The sequence below is a fragment of the Hemitrygon akajei genome, chromosome 5 (assembly GCF_048418815.1).
Source record: "Hemitrygon akajei chromosome 5, sHemAka1.3, whole genome shotgun sequence".
Taxonomy (NCBI): Eukaryota; Metazoa; Chordata; class Chondrichthyes; order Myliobatiformes; family Dasyatidae; genus Hemitrygon; species Hemitrygon akajei.
In genome coordinates, this window is record NC_133128.1 from 162,178,398 (window position 1) to 162,193,030 (window position 14,633).

Below are 14,633 nucleotides of genomic sequence, written 5' to 3' on the forward strand. Positions count from 1 at the left end.
TGGGTGCCAAGGGGTAACAATTTTGGTGTGGGATGTGGGGCCAAAGCTGAAGCAGGTGGTTATTCTGCAGTAGCCAAATGATCAGGAGCCAACAGTACTTACCCTCCACTGTGATTTCCTCAGCAAAAGCACTTTGCTGAAATAAAATCAAACAGGATCATGGAATTAACCTATATCCAGTTTCTACTTAAAATTTAAGAATCAAAGGACATGGATTTTAATGGCAAATTCTGGACCAGCAGAGAACCAAAAACATTCTGTATCTCTCAGCTGAACGATAGTTTGGGATGTGAAATACTTGCAGGTGAAGCTGATGCACACTCCAGCACTGATACTGAAAGCTCATTCTCTATATATGGAATATGATGTAACAGGGCACACACTGCATCTGGCACTCACTGGACTGTTCTAACATGTTGCTTCATGATAAGCTGTTGAAATTGCAAGCTGGTAACACTGCAGTGAGCGAGTTTGGACATCTGGTACCCATGAATATGAAAAGCAACCATGCAACCAGTCCAATTGCAGAACTGTGGAAGTAACAGGGCAAGGAGCAGAGAAAGTGTAGAGTGAGTGAATTCTATTACATCAATATAATATTCATTTTATGCTCATAACTTGATTATTTATTTTATTTAGATGTAACGCAGAACAGGCTCTTCTGGCCCTTCGAGCTGTGTCGCCCAGCAACCCACTGATTTAACCCTAGCCTAGTCATGGGACAATTTACAATGACCAATTAACCTACTAACCGGTACATCGTCAGACTGTGGAATACTGTTCTAGAATTAGCAATTCTATTATCAATAAAATTATGGATAATTGGAGGGGCAAAGAGAATTTGCTTTTTTTTAAAACCCTGTTCCACAGAAAGGCTTATTAGGATTGATGGTGGGATTTTAAGATGCATTTTAAAGAAGAGGAGAAAAGTAGTTTAAAAGGGAAGGATTTCCAGAGCTTAATGTCTAAGATTACATTGCTACCGATGATCCAGTGACAGCAAGCATTTGTATTCAAGCAAAGCCTGAAAAGCTAGATTGGCCGGAGGAAACCTATCCCAAATACCAATGATAATTTGCAAGTGAATTGGGACAGGGCTGCTGAGGGCCGTGTGGAAATGTTCACTTCATAATGCAAGTGACAAGATTTAGAAGTTGCAGCTAACAGCAAGATTTTACAGCTGCAAGTGCACGAAAGAGAGCGCGGTCGTGTGCGTGTACAGGGTGTATGTGTGCATATACACGTGTACCCACAGAGAACTAACCAGCACAATGAAGGAAGGCCAGTGATGGATAGCTTGTCAGTATCAACACAAGGGCACAGCTGAGACTGCTTTATAGCTGTGTGATTTGACCACAAGAAGGGGAGCCAAACAATAAGGGCGTCTGGGAACTACCTTCCTATGAAGGGGACTCATGAACGGACGCACTGACAACTAAACAACTCTCTCACCTGATAAGATGGCGTGTTTTGTTTACCCAAGCTTTCAATGAGTGATAACCTGAAACAATGGACTTCAGAAACATGAGAATCCTAGGCTGGGATAAGAACAGAATGAAACCTTTAGAAAGTTGGAGGAAAACTATATAAAAGACTATTCTGAGACATAAGGAGTGTCCACCTTGAGTACAACCATTGCAAGGAGCATTCTCAGTTCAGAATGCTGAGAAAGACCAACCCTGGAGTGAGCCTGGCCAGATTATCTCACACAAACAGCATTTGAGTCCGTAAGACATTAGAAAAAATTAAGCCATTTGATCATGGCTGACCAGTTTCCCTCTCAACCCCATTCTTGTAACCTTTCATGCAATGACTCATCAAAAATATACGCACTTCAATGACTTGGCAACAAATTCCAGATCCACCACCCTCTGGCTAAAGAAATTCCTTATCTCTGTTCTAAATGGACATCCCTCTATTCTGAGGTTGGTCCTTGACTCCCTCACTATATGAAACATCCTCTGCACGTAGACTCTGGGCCTTTCAATATTCGATAGGTTTCAATGCGATCTCTCCCCGTTCTTCTAAATTCCAGTGAGCACAGGTCAAGAGACATGACAAGCCTTTTAACCTGGAATCATTTTCGTGAACTTCCTTTGAATTCTCTCCAAAGTCCAACCAGTGAGCCTTTTTATTTAGTACAAGTGAAAGGAACGGTAAAAGTTATTTGAAATCAGTGGTACATACTGTATGTGTGCTTAAGTAACTCAAGAGCATATAAAGATTAAGTTGTACTAAAGGTCTTTGTTTGACTCATCAGTTGAATTTTATAGAGATAATAGGATCAACAGGGTAGAAACTTCTACAAAGTATTATTGTGTGAAGACTGCAGTGACTTTATGACCATCAGCCCAAATTCTTGCTCTCGTTAATAGACTAACTGAGCACATCTTCCTCTTAATTAGCAGCTCACCTGTTGGTGATAGTAGCTCAAAGTGTTTATAGACAGCATAAATCTTTTTCACCCCCTTTGTTTTATTGTTCTCTCCAGGTATGAGAATGGATCAGTGCTTTCTGTAGCGGTAAGGGCACACAACGTACTCAGGGATGGAGGACTTTAATGTTCATCATCAGCCGTGGCTCTGCAGCACCATCATACAGTCTGACTGGCCAGGTCACGAAGGACATCACCACCGGGATGGAGGAAAACCAATTCTTATCATCCTTACCAGCCTACTTGCTGCATGCATGTCTGTACTGGAGTATTGGTAGGAGTGACCATCGCACCGTATTTATCCCATTTTCAGTGACTGCTTAAACTGTCTGTCACTCTTTCTCAATGTGCAACCTGGAACAAGACATTTCATCAAACATTCTTCTTCGCTTACACAATGTTAACTTGGTTTTGTCAGGCCAATGACATATCCGATATAAATGAAATTAATCACTTAACTCATATAATGCCGATTCAAACGAAGGGCGCAGGCACAGCATGCGAGGGGCAGCATCAGGCACACCTAAACATGACATGTTAACCTGGCCAAGTGTTTGCTAAATGGTAGAAGCAAAATGCAATAGAGCTCAGCAATCTCACAATCACCAGGCTAGATCAAAGTTCTGTAACTAGATCATACCCACATGGATGGGGTTAGCAATTCAGCCAACAAGTTGGTGCTCTGTGAACACCCCATCCTCATAAGATGGAGCTTGAATGCCAAAAAGTGCAAAGCATTTACAGCCGTCTGCAGCCAGAAGAGCAAAATGGACGATCCATCTTGGCTTTCTCTCCCTCACTATCACTGAATTTCAGCTGCCATTTTTACTCATGCAATAGCAAGAAAATGATGAACACACTGGATGTAGTTAAGGCCATGGACCTGGACAGTAACCCAGTTACAGTGATGACAAGCTGCACTTGAGAACTGACCTCTAGCTTAGCTGTTCCAAAGCAGCGACAACACCAGGGAATGTGGAAAATTGTCTGGGAATGTCCAGCCCACAACAGGCAGGACAAAATCCAATCTAATTATCCCAACATCCACTATCAATCACTAGTGATTGAGGGGGCTGTTGATGGTGCCCTGAAGCAGCATTCGACTCAAACACCAATGTAAACAAAACTTAGTTCAGTTTTATTGGGTTTTCAACAATGCAATAAAACAATTCTGAATGTAATTCACTACTCCTTGGAAATATCACACAAAATACAAGAGTCTTATGGCAAAACTGGCTTGGGTAATGAACAAATTATGAACATGCAACCATGCTAAACACCACGCGGAATTAGCAAACACTTTCTTCAAAACATATAATACAATAAAATACTTCCCAATGTCTCACGAAATAGCAAGCTCTTGCTTTAGTTCCTGCATCGTCATGAATGAAGTGAAAACTCAAGCTGCTCATCAAGATATGCTCCAAGAATAATGAGTCCAACCTTTTGAATGCGTAGTTGCCAAGATTAAGCAGAATTATTTGAACTATTTAATGAAAATATATTTCAGTCAGGATTTGCCTAGATTGTGGCAAATGAGGACAGATTAAGAACAAAGAACTACTTCAAATTGCAGCTTTTCGTCAGCTTAAAAATGCCTACTGATTTCTCAGGATCTTAACAGACATCAATTGCAAATTGGCATGAAAGTGAAACAACATGGATGCCACAAAATGGCTGGGGAATCAACACACAACAGAATAAGTACACTCTATGTTTTGATGTGGTTTGTTGTCAAAACTCTGAAGCCAATTTGTTTCAATGTTTTCTGCCCACCTCTGTCACAGAAAAAATATTCAGATACCTGTTATGACTGGATTTGGAACTCAGTGATGATTTAGTCTTTTTATTGTGCTTTCTACATTTTAACGTGACTCAAAAAAAGTGCTTCGTATTAAGCTTTATCAGATTTTAACTGTAAACTAGGTAACTCTTCTATTTATAGATGAGCCTTAGCCTCACAGAATGCAACATCAAACATCTGCTCTGTTTTCTAAATATTGCAGTGTGAATTCCTACTCCCAAAGTCACATGCAAAGTATCACAATCATTAGCAATTTTGCAAGATTTGTGCTTTTTAGATTAGACTTTAAAAAGAAATATATACATGGTTTAACATCTTATAAAATCATCTGAAACTATACTTTGCATCAAGCTTTGGAAATAAATTTAAAGGGGATACATTATGAAATGAAATGTCATGTTTAAATCAAGGCAAGCGCCCGAAGGCAAGATTGTACATCCCTTTATCAATGCAGTTTTAAATTAAGCCTATTGTCTTCAGTGTGAATTTAATTAAATTCTTAGATCAGCTTCCCTGTGGGCACCACACAAATTATTCCTTACAGACCCAAATCAAACTTAACCATAACTACTTTCTGACAAGAAGATACTAACAAACATCAAAGGAGGATTCAATTGCTTTCTTTCTTACTTAAAATTCATCGTGGCAGAGGTGAGAGATCAGGGTAAATTGCTTTGTGAAAAAAGACACAAAGGTTTAATTGTAAAAATATACTAGAAGCTGTTCAGATAATCTTAATAAGTTAATTTATGTATAGGTTCTGGGGCCAAAGTCTAAAGGACACAAATTTTGTATACTTGGTGCTTGATAACTGTGTGTATTTACAGTATATTCAAGTTAATGAAAGATCTAGAAGATACACAAAGAGTTTATTCAGTACAATGAAATGCAATCAACAATAAAATGGAGTGCATAAAAACCTGCATAACCACTGAACCAAAAACATGCTTTTGTTCCATTGTGAAGGTCTGGAAGCAAAGCAACTCAACTAGTTTATAGAGATCAGAGGTCGCTCCTCTCTCTTTTGCCAAATGCTTTTTTTACTATTGTCCCCCTCGCCTTCAGTACTCATTCGCCCTTGTCTGTGGGGAGGGGTCACAATGATCTCCTCGTCCTGTAAACTCTGGTCACTCTGCTCTTCTTCGACCTCGCCTAATTGGCCACTGCCCATATCCAGGCCTTGCCTGAAGGAGAGGTCCTCAGGGGTGCATACCGTGGTCCCACTTTCACTCCCGCTCAGCTCTACATCTTCTGGGTAAAGGTTCTTCGAGGCAGCTGCAGCTTTGGCACAAGTCTTTTCTTTTTCCGGCCTCTTACCAGTGTGGTGCTCGTTCATATCAACACCTGAATCAAGGCTTGTGTCGTTGCTATGCGCTTTTTTTGGTTTCTGAATGAGCACACACGAATGTCTGATCGGCGGTATCGGCTTCCCCTCCAGGGATACAAACCATGCTCTAGGGTGCGGTGAAGGCTTGCTTTTGGTCAACTCTAGCAACGTCTGCTCGGAGATACCCTGCAGTTCAGTGGCAAATGGGGTCACTCCTACTGTTTCGTTCAGGGTGCCAGGAACAGACACAGACTCCAGCAGATTGTTACTGAACCTTCCCCAGTTGGCAGAGAGCTTGGGATCTAGCACCTGCTTTGCGTTCACATAGCCCTGTTGCACTTGAAGAACCTGCTGTTGTCTCTGGGACTCTGATTGCTGCTGAGAGTGTAAAGGCATCTTAGGAAGTGTCTGCGTGTAACTGTCCTTAGTGAGTGGCTCAGCCAATGGGCTATAGACCATCTGCCTATTTCTGGGCAAGGTAGCTGACCTAGAAACCTGCTCTGGAGTACCATAATGATCTTGGGCTTGCATGATAGCCACAGCCGGGTTATAAATAGGCAATAATTTGTTTGAAATAAGAGGTAACTGGTACAATTCTTCATTTACAGTGTGCTGCATTTTGTACTGCTCATCGACCATTTCCTTCCTCCGTGCAAGCATTTTTATATGTCTCATCTGCAATGCATTCTTGGGGACGTTGTCCGGGTGGCTGACTGCCTGTTGATAAATTTTGTCCCCATATTTTTTCCGAGATCGGATAGTGAAATTCTCGACATAGATTTTGCAGCTCTCGTTGTTCTGTCTCTCTGCAGATTTATTCACCTGTTTGCAGAATTCCTTCATTTCTCTTTGAGGCGTCTCCCTTTGTGGACTACAGGAGATGGCAGGAGGGTGCTGTGGAGCAGGCTTTTCATCGGGTCTTGAGCTTTCTTTGGTGCCAGGAGCCAAGTTCACTTGGTTGGTTGATGTGGTCTGGTCTTTCTTTGAGGTATCCATTTTAGTCTTGACTTGTGTTTTTTTCTGCGGATGACTGTATCGCCCTCTGTATAAAACAAAATTTAGAGGAGATCTGAGGGGCAGGTTTTTCACTTAGAGGGTGGTAGTTATCAGTAAAAAAACCGCCAAATGAGGTGAAAGAAGTAGATACAGTAACACGGTTTAAAGGGCACTTTGACAGCTAATTGGATAGGAAAGGAACAGAGAAATACAGACCTAGTGGAGGCAAATGGGATTAGCAACAACAGGCATGACAGGCTGCCTAGACAAGACGAACTGAACGGCCTCGTATCCGTGCTCTACGATTTTATGATTCAATTATCAGGGAATTTCATTCTCCCCGGTCTTGAAGCAAATTTAATCACGGGCAATTTTCAGGTCTATGGAGAAAGATTAGCCAAGGGGGACTAATTTGACATCTTCTCAACAGAATAATAAACTCAGTGCCCACCATCAATACTGTACAATTCAATGCTTACTATGCTGTGTTCACTGATTTTTCTCACCATAAATATAAAAAACCTAGTGGGAAATCATTAACATCTCATCGAGGTACAGAGAATTTTGATTAGGGCACCTATTAAGCAAAGATCCTCCGACAAGATGATATAGCTAATTGTTTCTACTGAACAGAGGAAACTGAGTGCACTTGTTCATGCCTATAGCTCTATCGTCACTCTCCATTCTGCAGGATAACCAAGACTAGACAAACAATTCATTACTGCAACACTCTAAAATGACAATGCCCCACTATTCCACTATATCAGTGAAGGGGAAACGATATGACAGTTCACCAACAAAACGAGTTTGGAAGTTTTCAACTGGATTTTAAGTGATGGTAAAGTAACTTACAAATCTCTGAGCAAATATACAGTATGTTTTTAAAGGAAATACATTCCTCAACATTTTTTGATCTTCACAGGACTCATAACCCACAGTATAAATTGACGCTCATATCCAGACAAGCAATTACACAGTGGTTAACATTCCTAAATTCCCAAATCTGCAGGACTGAAGGACTGGCTGTAACCAACACGAAAGCGCCTTTCGTCGACTGAAAGTTTGCCTTTAAAACAACTTCTAAAGATAACTACCTAAACAGTTTCAAGTAGGGTTGGACAAATTCTAAGATATTATTACAAATTACTATGAACTAATCTTTGTTTTAAAAAAAAAAGATAGGATTTTCTTCTGGAAAATTATGCATAACAACAAATGATAGAATGTAAAAAAAGGGATCCTCATTTCAAATGACAATCAAACATTATGTAAACTGGAATTCCATACACACCAAAGCCTCCCAGGATATCCAGAACAGTACACTTCAATTCTACTCTCACCAGTGTAAAAGAGATAGTTGTATTGAAATTCTGCTCGTGATAAAATCAGTGTCAAATTTCCTCAATGTCTTTAGTTGTATAGTAATACACACAAGTAATCATTTATCTACATTATAAAAGGCACCTTGATGCAGCAGTTAGTGCTGCTGTCTCAGATCTCCTGACCTACGATGCTGTCTTGCTCCTTCAGCTTGTGACTGCAGTATGTGGGTTTCCGACTGGTAGCTCATGTTTCCCCCACATCTCAAAAATGTGCAGTCGGTCTGTATTTTGGGTTTTGTGAATTGCCCCCCTAGTGAAGATGGGAATCAGATTTGGGGAAAGTTCTGGGCAGAAGGGAAAATAGTTTACTGGGAAATAAGTAGAGATGTGACTGCTGGCTTTTATTGCTAGGGGGATGGAGTATAAGAACAGGGAGGTCTTACTGCAGTTGTACCGGGTATTGGTAAGACCACACCTGGAGTACTGCGTGCAGTTCTGGTGTGCATATTTAAGAAAGGACATACTGGCTCTCGAGGCAGTGCAGAGAAGGTTCACTAGGTTAATTCTGGGGATGGGTGGGTTGATGTATGATGAGAGGTTGAGTAGATTGGGACTCTACTCATTGGAGTTCCGAAGAATGAGAGGCAATCTTATTGAAACATATAAGTTTGTGAAGGGGCTTGATCAGGTGGATGCGGGGAGAATGTTCCCAATGATGGGTGAAACTAGGACTAGGGGGCATAATCTTAAAATAAGGAGATGCCGTTCCAGGACTGAGATGCTGAGAAATTTCTTCACTCAGAGGGTAGTGGGGCTGTGGAATTTACTGCCCGAGAGAGCTGTGGAAGCTACTACACTCAATAAATTCAAAACGGAGATAGACATTTTCCTGGATAAAAATGGCATTGGGGATACGGTGAGCGAGCAGGTAAGTGGACATGAGGCTAGGTTTAGATCAGCCATGTGATCTCCTGGACCAGTTTTCGATAGCCTGGATGGGTTGGAGAGGAATTTTCCAGATTTTTTCTCCTCAATTGGCAACTCAGTTTTTTTCCCCGGGTGATCACATGGGTTTGGGCGGGATGAATAATAAAATAAAATGGGCGGCATGGTGCCCTGTTGGTTGGCACTGTTGCTTGTGGGATTCGGTGAAAACTAGAGTTAAGATTGGATCAGCCATGATCTTGTTGAATGGCGGAGCAGGCTTGAGGGGCCGATTGGCCTACTCCTGCTCCTATTTCTTATGTTCTTATGTACACTGTAATTCTATATATTTTCTCATATGTACGTCTACATGGGCATTAACTTATGGAAAAGTCCAACTACCTACCTGCAGAAACAGAAAAGCACAACCACAAAACCAGCAAGAATCACTGCTGTGCCTCCTAATATAGCCACCAGTAGCATTGTATGGTAGTTGCTTATGTCCTTTGCAATACGACCAATTGTACCTGGATTAAAGAAAACAAAGTCTTGATAATACATTATATTTGTGGTGCTCTCCATTGTGATTCTAGATCAGCACACTTATGGATCAAATGCATACTTTGACATGCTTGTACCAGACACATAGCAGACAACATACTTTGTAGTTCCAAGGGTATATCTCAACTTAAGTGTTCTATTTTGACAAGTAAAAGTAGTTGGATGCTGTTAAGTCTAAAAGTCTTTCTGGAATATTTTTAAGACTGAAAACCATGCAGATTTTATCTATAGTTGATGTCTTAGAACATCCTTTGGAAATGTAAACTTTTTTTTGTTCTTTTAGAAATTTACTGTATCTATTTACTGTACTTCCTTCAAACAGTCATAGAAAACTATAGAACAGAAACAGGCAGCTTGTTCCACGCTCTCAGAGTGAAGAAGTTTCCCCTCATGTTCCCCTTAAACATTTCACCTTTCACACTAACCCATGACCTCTAATTGTAGTCTCACCCAATCTCAGTGGAAAAAGCCTGCTTGCATATCTATACCCTTCATTACTTTGTATACCTCGATAAAATAACTTGCTGCTATTCAATAACAACCCTCAGCTCTCCACATTCCTCCACAAAATCTTTCACAGTTCTGAATCCCTCAGTCAGATTTCCTCTGAACTAGTTGAAAAGGTCCCTGGTTTCTCTGGTCTCATTGAGGCACTGTAGTAGTTCAACCTGTATTTTCCACTTCTTGTGTATGGATATAGCTGCAGTAAGTACTTGGTTGATAGACACTAAACTTCTCACAACTCACACACATCCCTGACTCGATTCCAATTGTGGACCTTGTGCCTTCAGGTAGCAAGTTTCAAACTCTGGAAGTTCTCCCCAGAGGCATTCTCCCCTTTTCTAAGAATGTCCCCTACCCAGTCCCCTTGACTACATTTTTGCTTATTTGTCCTTATTCCACCTTGTGTACAGGATGCCAAATCTTATTTGATAACATCACCTTAAAGTACATTTGGTTGATTTACTCACAGTTAAAAATGTTATATAAATATAAGTGCTGTTGCAAAGACATTTCCTAAATAAGAGTAATCAATGTTTAACCCATTCTGATTGTTAACATGGCTCACGTGAAACTGAAATCACTGGACAGTCTCAAAGTGGGAGAAATTAATCTACCAACAAATTACATTGGTCCTATTTATTGACATTTAGAATGAACAAGAGTTATGAAAATCTACTGCAAGATGATCCACTTATACAGTGTCAGGAATTGTACACTTTGATTGAAGAATTTAAAGAGTTGACTACAAATAGAGAGAAAATACAAAAAATTGAGGTGCTGTAGCGATGTACTACATACAGAGCTAGAGACAACGACACGCAGTCAGTAAGTCGTTTCGCGACTAGTTTATTCAAACTTCACGGCGCTGGCGTTTAATCCCTAGCGCCCACCCTCTCCGGGCGGAAATGACGTCAGAGGTGCATTACCAAAGTCTCCCCCCGCGCGCTGGCTATTTGTGAGCCGGTTCGCCTGCGCAGTAAGAGGGTCGCCACATAACCCCCCCACCCCCAGAACCGGCGATACACCCCCCCCCCAATGTCCACAGTCTGGATCAGCCTCTGTTTGGGAGGTCTGCCTCTGCGCCGCGGTACCTGAACCTCGACCGGCTGCGCCAAGTCCACCGCGAAAACATCCTCTCTCCCCCCAATGTCCAGGACGTATGTGGACCCATTGTTGTTGATCACCTTGAACGGCCCCTTGTACGGCCGCTGTAGCAGTGCCACCGGTGTCCGCCCCTTCGTACAAACACAAACTTACAGTTCTGCAGGTCTTTGGGTACATGGGTTGGGGTCCATCCATGCTGTGAAGTCGGCACGGGGACCAGGTTGCTGAGCCTTTCAAGTAGTCTGTCTGGGACTGGACTGCTGCGGGTTCTTCCTCTTGCCCCCTTGGGGCTGGTATGAACTCTCCCGGGACGGCCAGGGGTGTGCCGTACACCAGCTCAGCTAACGAGGCGTACAGATCCTTTTTGGGCGCTGTGCGAATTCCAAGCAGGACCCAGGGAAGCTCGTCCACCCAGTTAGGTCCTCTCAGGCGGGCCATGAGAGCCGACTTCAAGTGACGGTGGAAGCGTTCCACTAGTCTGTTCGACTGTGGGTGGTAGGCAGTAGTGTGGTGTAGCTGCGTTCCCAACAGGCTGGCCACAGCCGACCACAGGCTGGAGATGAACTGGGTGCCTCTGTCGGAGGTAATGTGGGCCGGTACCCCGAAGTGTGCTACCCAGGTTGCGATCAGTGCTCGGGCGCAGGAATCGGCAGATGTGTTGGTGAGCGGGACCGCCTCTGGCCACCTCGTGAACCGGTCTACCATAGTTAGGAGGTACCGCGCTCCTCAGGACACTGGTAGGGGGCCCACGATATCCACATGAATGTGGTCGAACCTCCGGTGGGTGGGTTTGAACTGCTGTGGCGCGGCTTTAGTGTACCGCTGCACCTTGGCTGTTCGGCACTGCGCGCACGTTCTGGCCCATTCATTGACCTGCTTGCGAAGTCCGTGCCACGTGAACTTGCTGGAGACCAGCCGGACGGTTGTCCTGATAGATGGGTGCGCCAAACCGTGTATGGAGTCGAAAACTCGCTGCCTCCAGGCTGCTGGGACAATGGGGCGAGGTTGGCCGGTAGCCACGTCGCTCAGGAGGGTCCTCTCACCTGGGCCTACGAGCAAGTCCTGCAGCTGCAAACCCGAGACTGCGGTCCTGTAGCTGGGCATCTCGTCGTCTGCCTGCTGGGCCTCTGCCAGTGCTGCATAGTCCACCCCCAGGGACAGGGCCTGGACAGCTGGTCTGGAGAGTGCGTCCGCCACGACGTTGTCCTTTCCCGAGACATGCTGGATGTCCGTCGTGTACTCGGAGATGTAGGACAGATGTCGCTGCTAGCGAACCGACCAGGGATCGGACACCTTCGTGAATGCGAAGGGCAACGGTTTGTGGTCCGTGAACGCGGTGAACGGCCTGCCTTCTAAGAAGTACCTGAAATGCCGGATTGCCAGATACAGTGCCAACAGCTCCCGGTCGAAAGCACTGTACCTGAGTTCGGGTGGTCGTAGGTGCTTGTTGAAGAATGCCAGGGGTTGCCAGCGCCCCTCAATGAGTTGCTCCAGCACCCCACCGACTGCTGTGTCGGATACGTCCACCGTGAGGGCGGTCAGAACGTCCGTTCTGGGGTGCACTAGCATTGCGGCATCTGCCAAGGCTTCCTTGGCTTTAACAAAAGCGGCCGCGGCCTCCTCGTCCCAAGTAAAGTCCTTGCCTTTACCCGACATCAGGGTGTACAAAGGACGCATGATACGGGCTGCTAAGGGGAGGAAACGGTGGTAGAAGTTCACCATACCAACAAACTCCTGCAGGCCTTTGACCGTGTTGGGCCAGGCAAAGTGGCAGATCGTGTCTACCTTGGCGGGCAGAGGTGTTGCCCCGTCTTTGGTAATCCTGTGGCCCAGGAAGTCAATGGTATCGAGACCGAACTGGCATTTGGCCGGGTTGATCGTGAGACTGAAATCACTCAGGCGGGAGTAGAGCTGGCGGAGGTGGGACAGATGCTCCTGACGACAACTGCTGGCTATAAGGATGTCGTCCAAATAGATGAACGTAAAGTCCAGGTCGCGTCCCACTGCATCCATTAGCCGCTGGAACATCTGTGCGGCATTCTTCAGGCCGAACGGCATTCGGAGGAACTCAAACAGGCTGAACGGGGTGATAAATGCTGTTTTGGGGATGTCTTCAGGGTGCACCGGGATTTGATGATATCCCCGGACGAGATCTACTTTGGAAAAGATTCTTGCCCTGTGCAGGTTTGCTGCAAAGTCCTGTATGTGCGGCACGGGGTAGCGGTCTGGAGTGATAGCCTTGTTCAGTCTGCAGTAGTCACTGCATGGTCTCCAACCCCCAGCTGCTTTGGGCACCATGTGCAGGGAGGAGGCCTGCACATGTCGGACCTCTGTCGGACCTCCGTACGATCCCCAATTCCTCCATCCTCTTGAACACCTCCTTCACCAGGTGGAGCTTTTCCGGGGGGAGCCTTCATGCGTGGAGGGGTGGTCCCTTGGTCGGGATGTGGTGCTGAACCCCGTGTCTGGGCATGGCTGCCGTGAACTGCGGTGCCAGAATCGATGGAAAGTTTGCCAGGATTCTGGTGAATTCGTTGTCCGACAGCGTGATGGAGTCCAGGTGTGGGGCCGGCAACTTGGCTTCACCCAGGGAGAATGTCTGGAAAGTCTTGGCATGTACCAGTCTTTTCCCTTGCAAGTTGACCAGCAGGCTGTGAGCTCGCAAGAAGTCTGCCCCCAGGAGTGGTTGAACACGGCGGCCAGTGTGAAGTCCCACGTGAACTGGCTGGCGCCGAACTGCAGCTGCACTGTGCGGGTGCTGTAGGTCCGTATTGTGCCGCCGTTTGCGGCCCTCAGGGTGGGTCCTGGCTTCCTGTTGCGGGTGTCATACCCCGTCGGGGGCAAGACGCTGATTTCCGCTCCGGTGTCGACCAAGAAGCGGCGTCCCGACTGTTTGTCCCAGACATACAAGAGGCTGTCCTGGTGGCCAGCCGCCATAGTCATTAGTGGCAGCTGGCCCTGGCCCTTGCAGGGCGGGCGACAACGGCGAGCTTCTGTGCTCCACCGCTGGTGGTAGAAACACAACTGTTCACTGGCCTCCTCACTCCTGCCTCTGTGTTGTGTGCGCCCCCCCTGCCGGGCCTGGTCTGGTCTGCTGTTGGGCGCGTGGCCTGGTAATCTGACCGACGGACGCCACGCTCTCCCTCTTGGCTTTCCACAGCACGTCTGCCCGGGCCGCCACCTTCCGGGGGTCGCTGAAATCTGCGTCGGCCAGTAGCAGATGTATGTCCTCGGGCAGTCGCTCTAGGAACGCTTGCTCGAACATGAGGCAGGGCTTGTCTCTGTCAGCCAGGGCCAGCATCTCGTTCATCAATGCTGATGGCAGTCTGCCTCCCAAACCGTCCAGGTGAAGCAGGCGGGCACCCCACTCACGCCGCGAGAGGCCAAAGGTCCCAATGAGCAGCCCTTTGAATGCTTCATATTTGCCTTCTTCTGGGGGCGACTGTGTGAAATCCGCAACCTGGGCGGCCGTCTCCTGGTCAAGGGCGCTCACCACGTGGTAGTAACGTGTGGAATCAGAGGATATCTGCCGAATCTGGAACTGGGCTTCTGCTTGGCTAAACCACACGCGTGGTCGCAGCATCCAGAAAGTCGGCAGCTTTAGCGAAACTGCGTGAACAGATGAAGTGTCAGTCATCTTTGGTCCAAATCCCGTTT

At 45.6% G+C, this 14,633-nt stretch overlaps 1 protein-coding gene across 5 annotated transcripts in view; it reads right to left on the reverse strand.

The window, feature by feature from the left end:
- Positions 1 to 3,551: 3,551 nt before the first annotated feature.
- Positions 3,552 to 14,633, reverse strand: part of fam171b (family with sequence similarity 171 member B) — a 55,203-nt gene continuing 44,121 nt past the window's right edge. For all 5 annotated transcript variants that reach the window (XM_073047042.1, XM_073047041.1, XM_073047044.1 and 2 more), the window contains 2 exons: positions 9,214 to 9,334; positions 3,552 to 6,607 (listed from right to left, as the gene is read on the reverse strand). In XM_073047042.1, the coding sequence (XP_072903143.1) occupies positions 5,227 to 6,607; positions 9,214 to 9,334 (1,502 nt within the window). In that variant the 3' untranslated portion in view covers positions 3,552 to 5,226. The remainder of the gene's footprint in view (positions 6,608 to 9,213; positions 9,335 to 14,633) is intronic.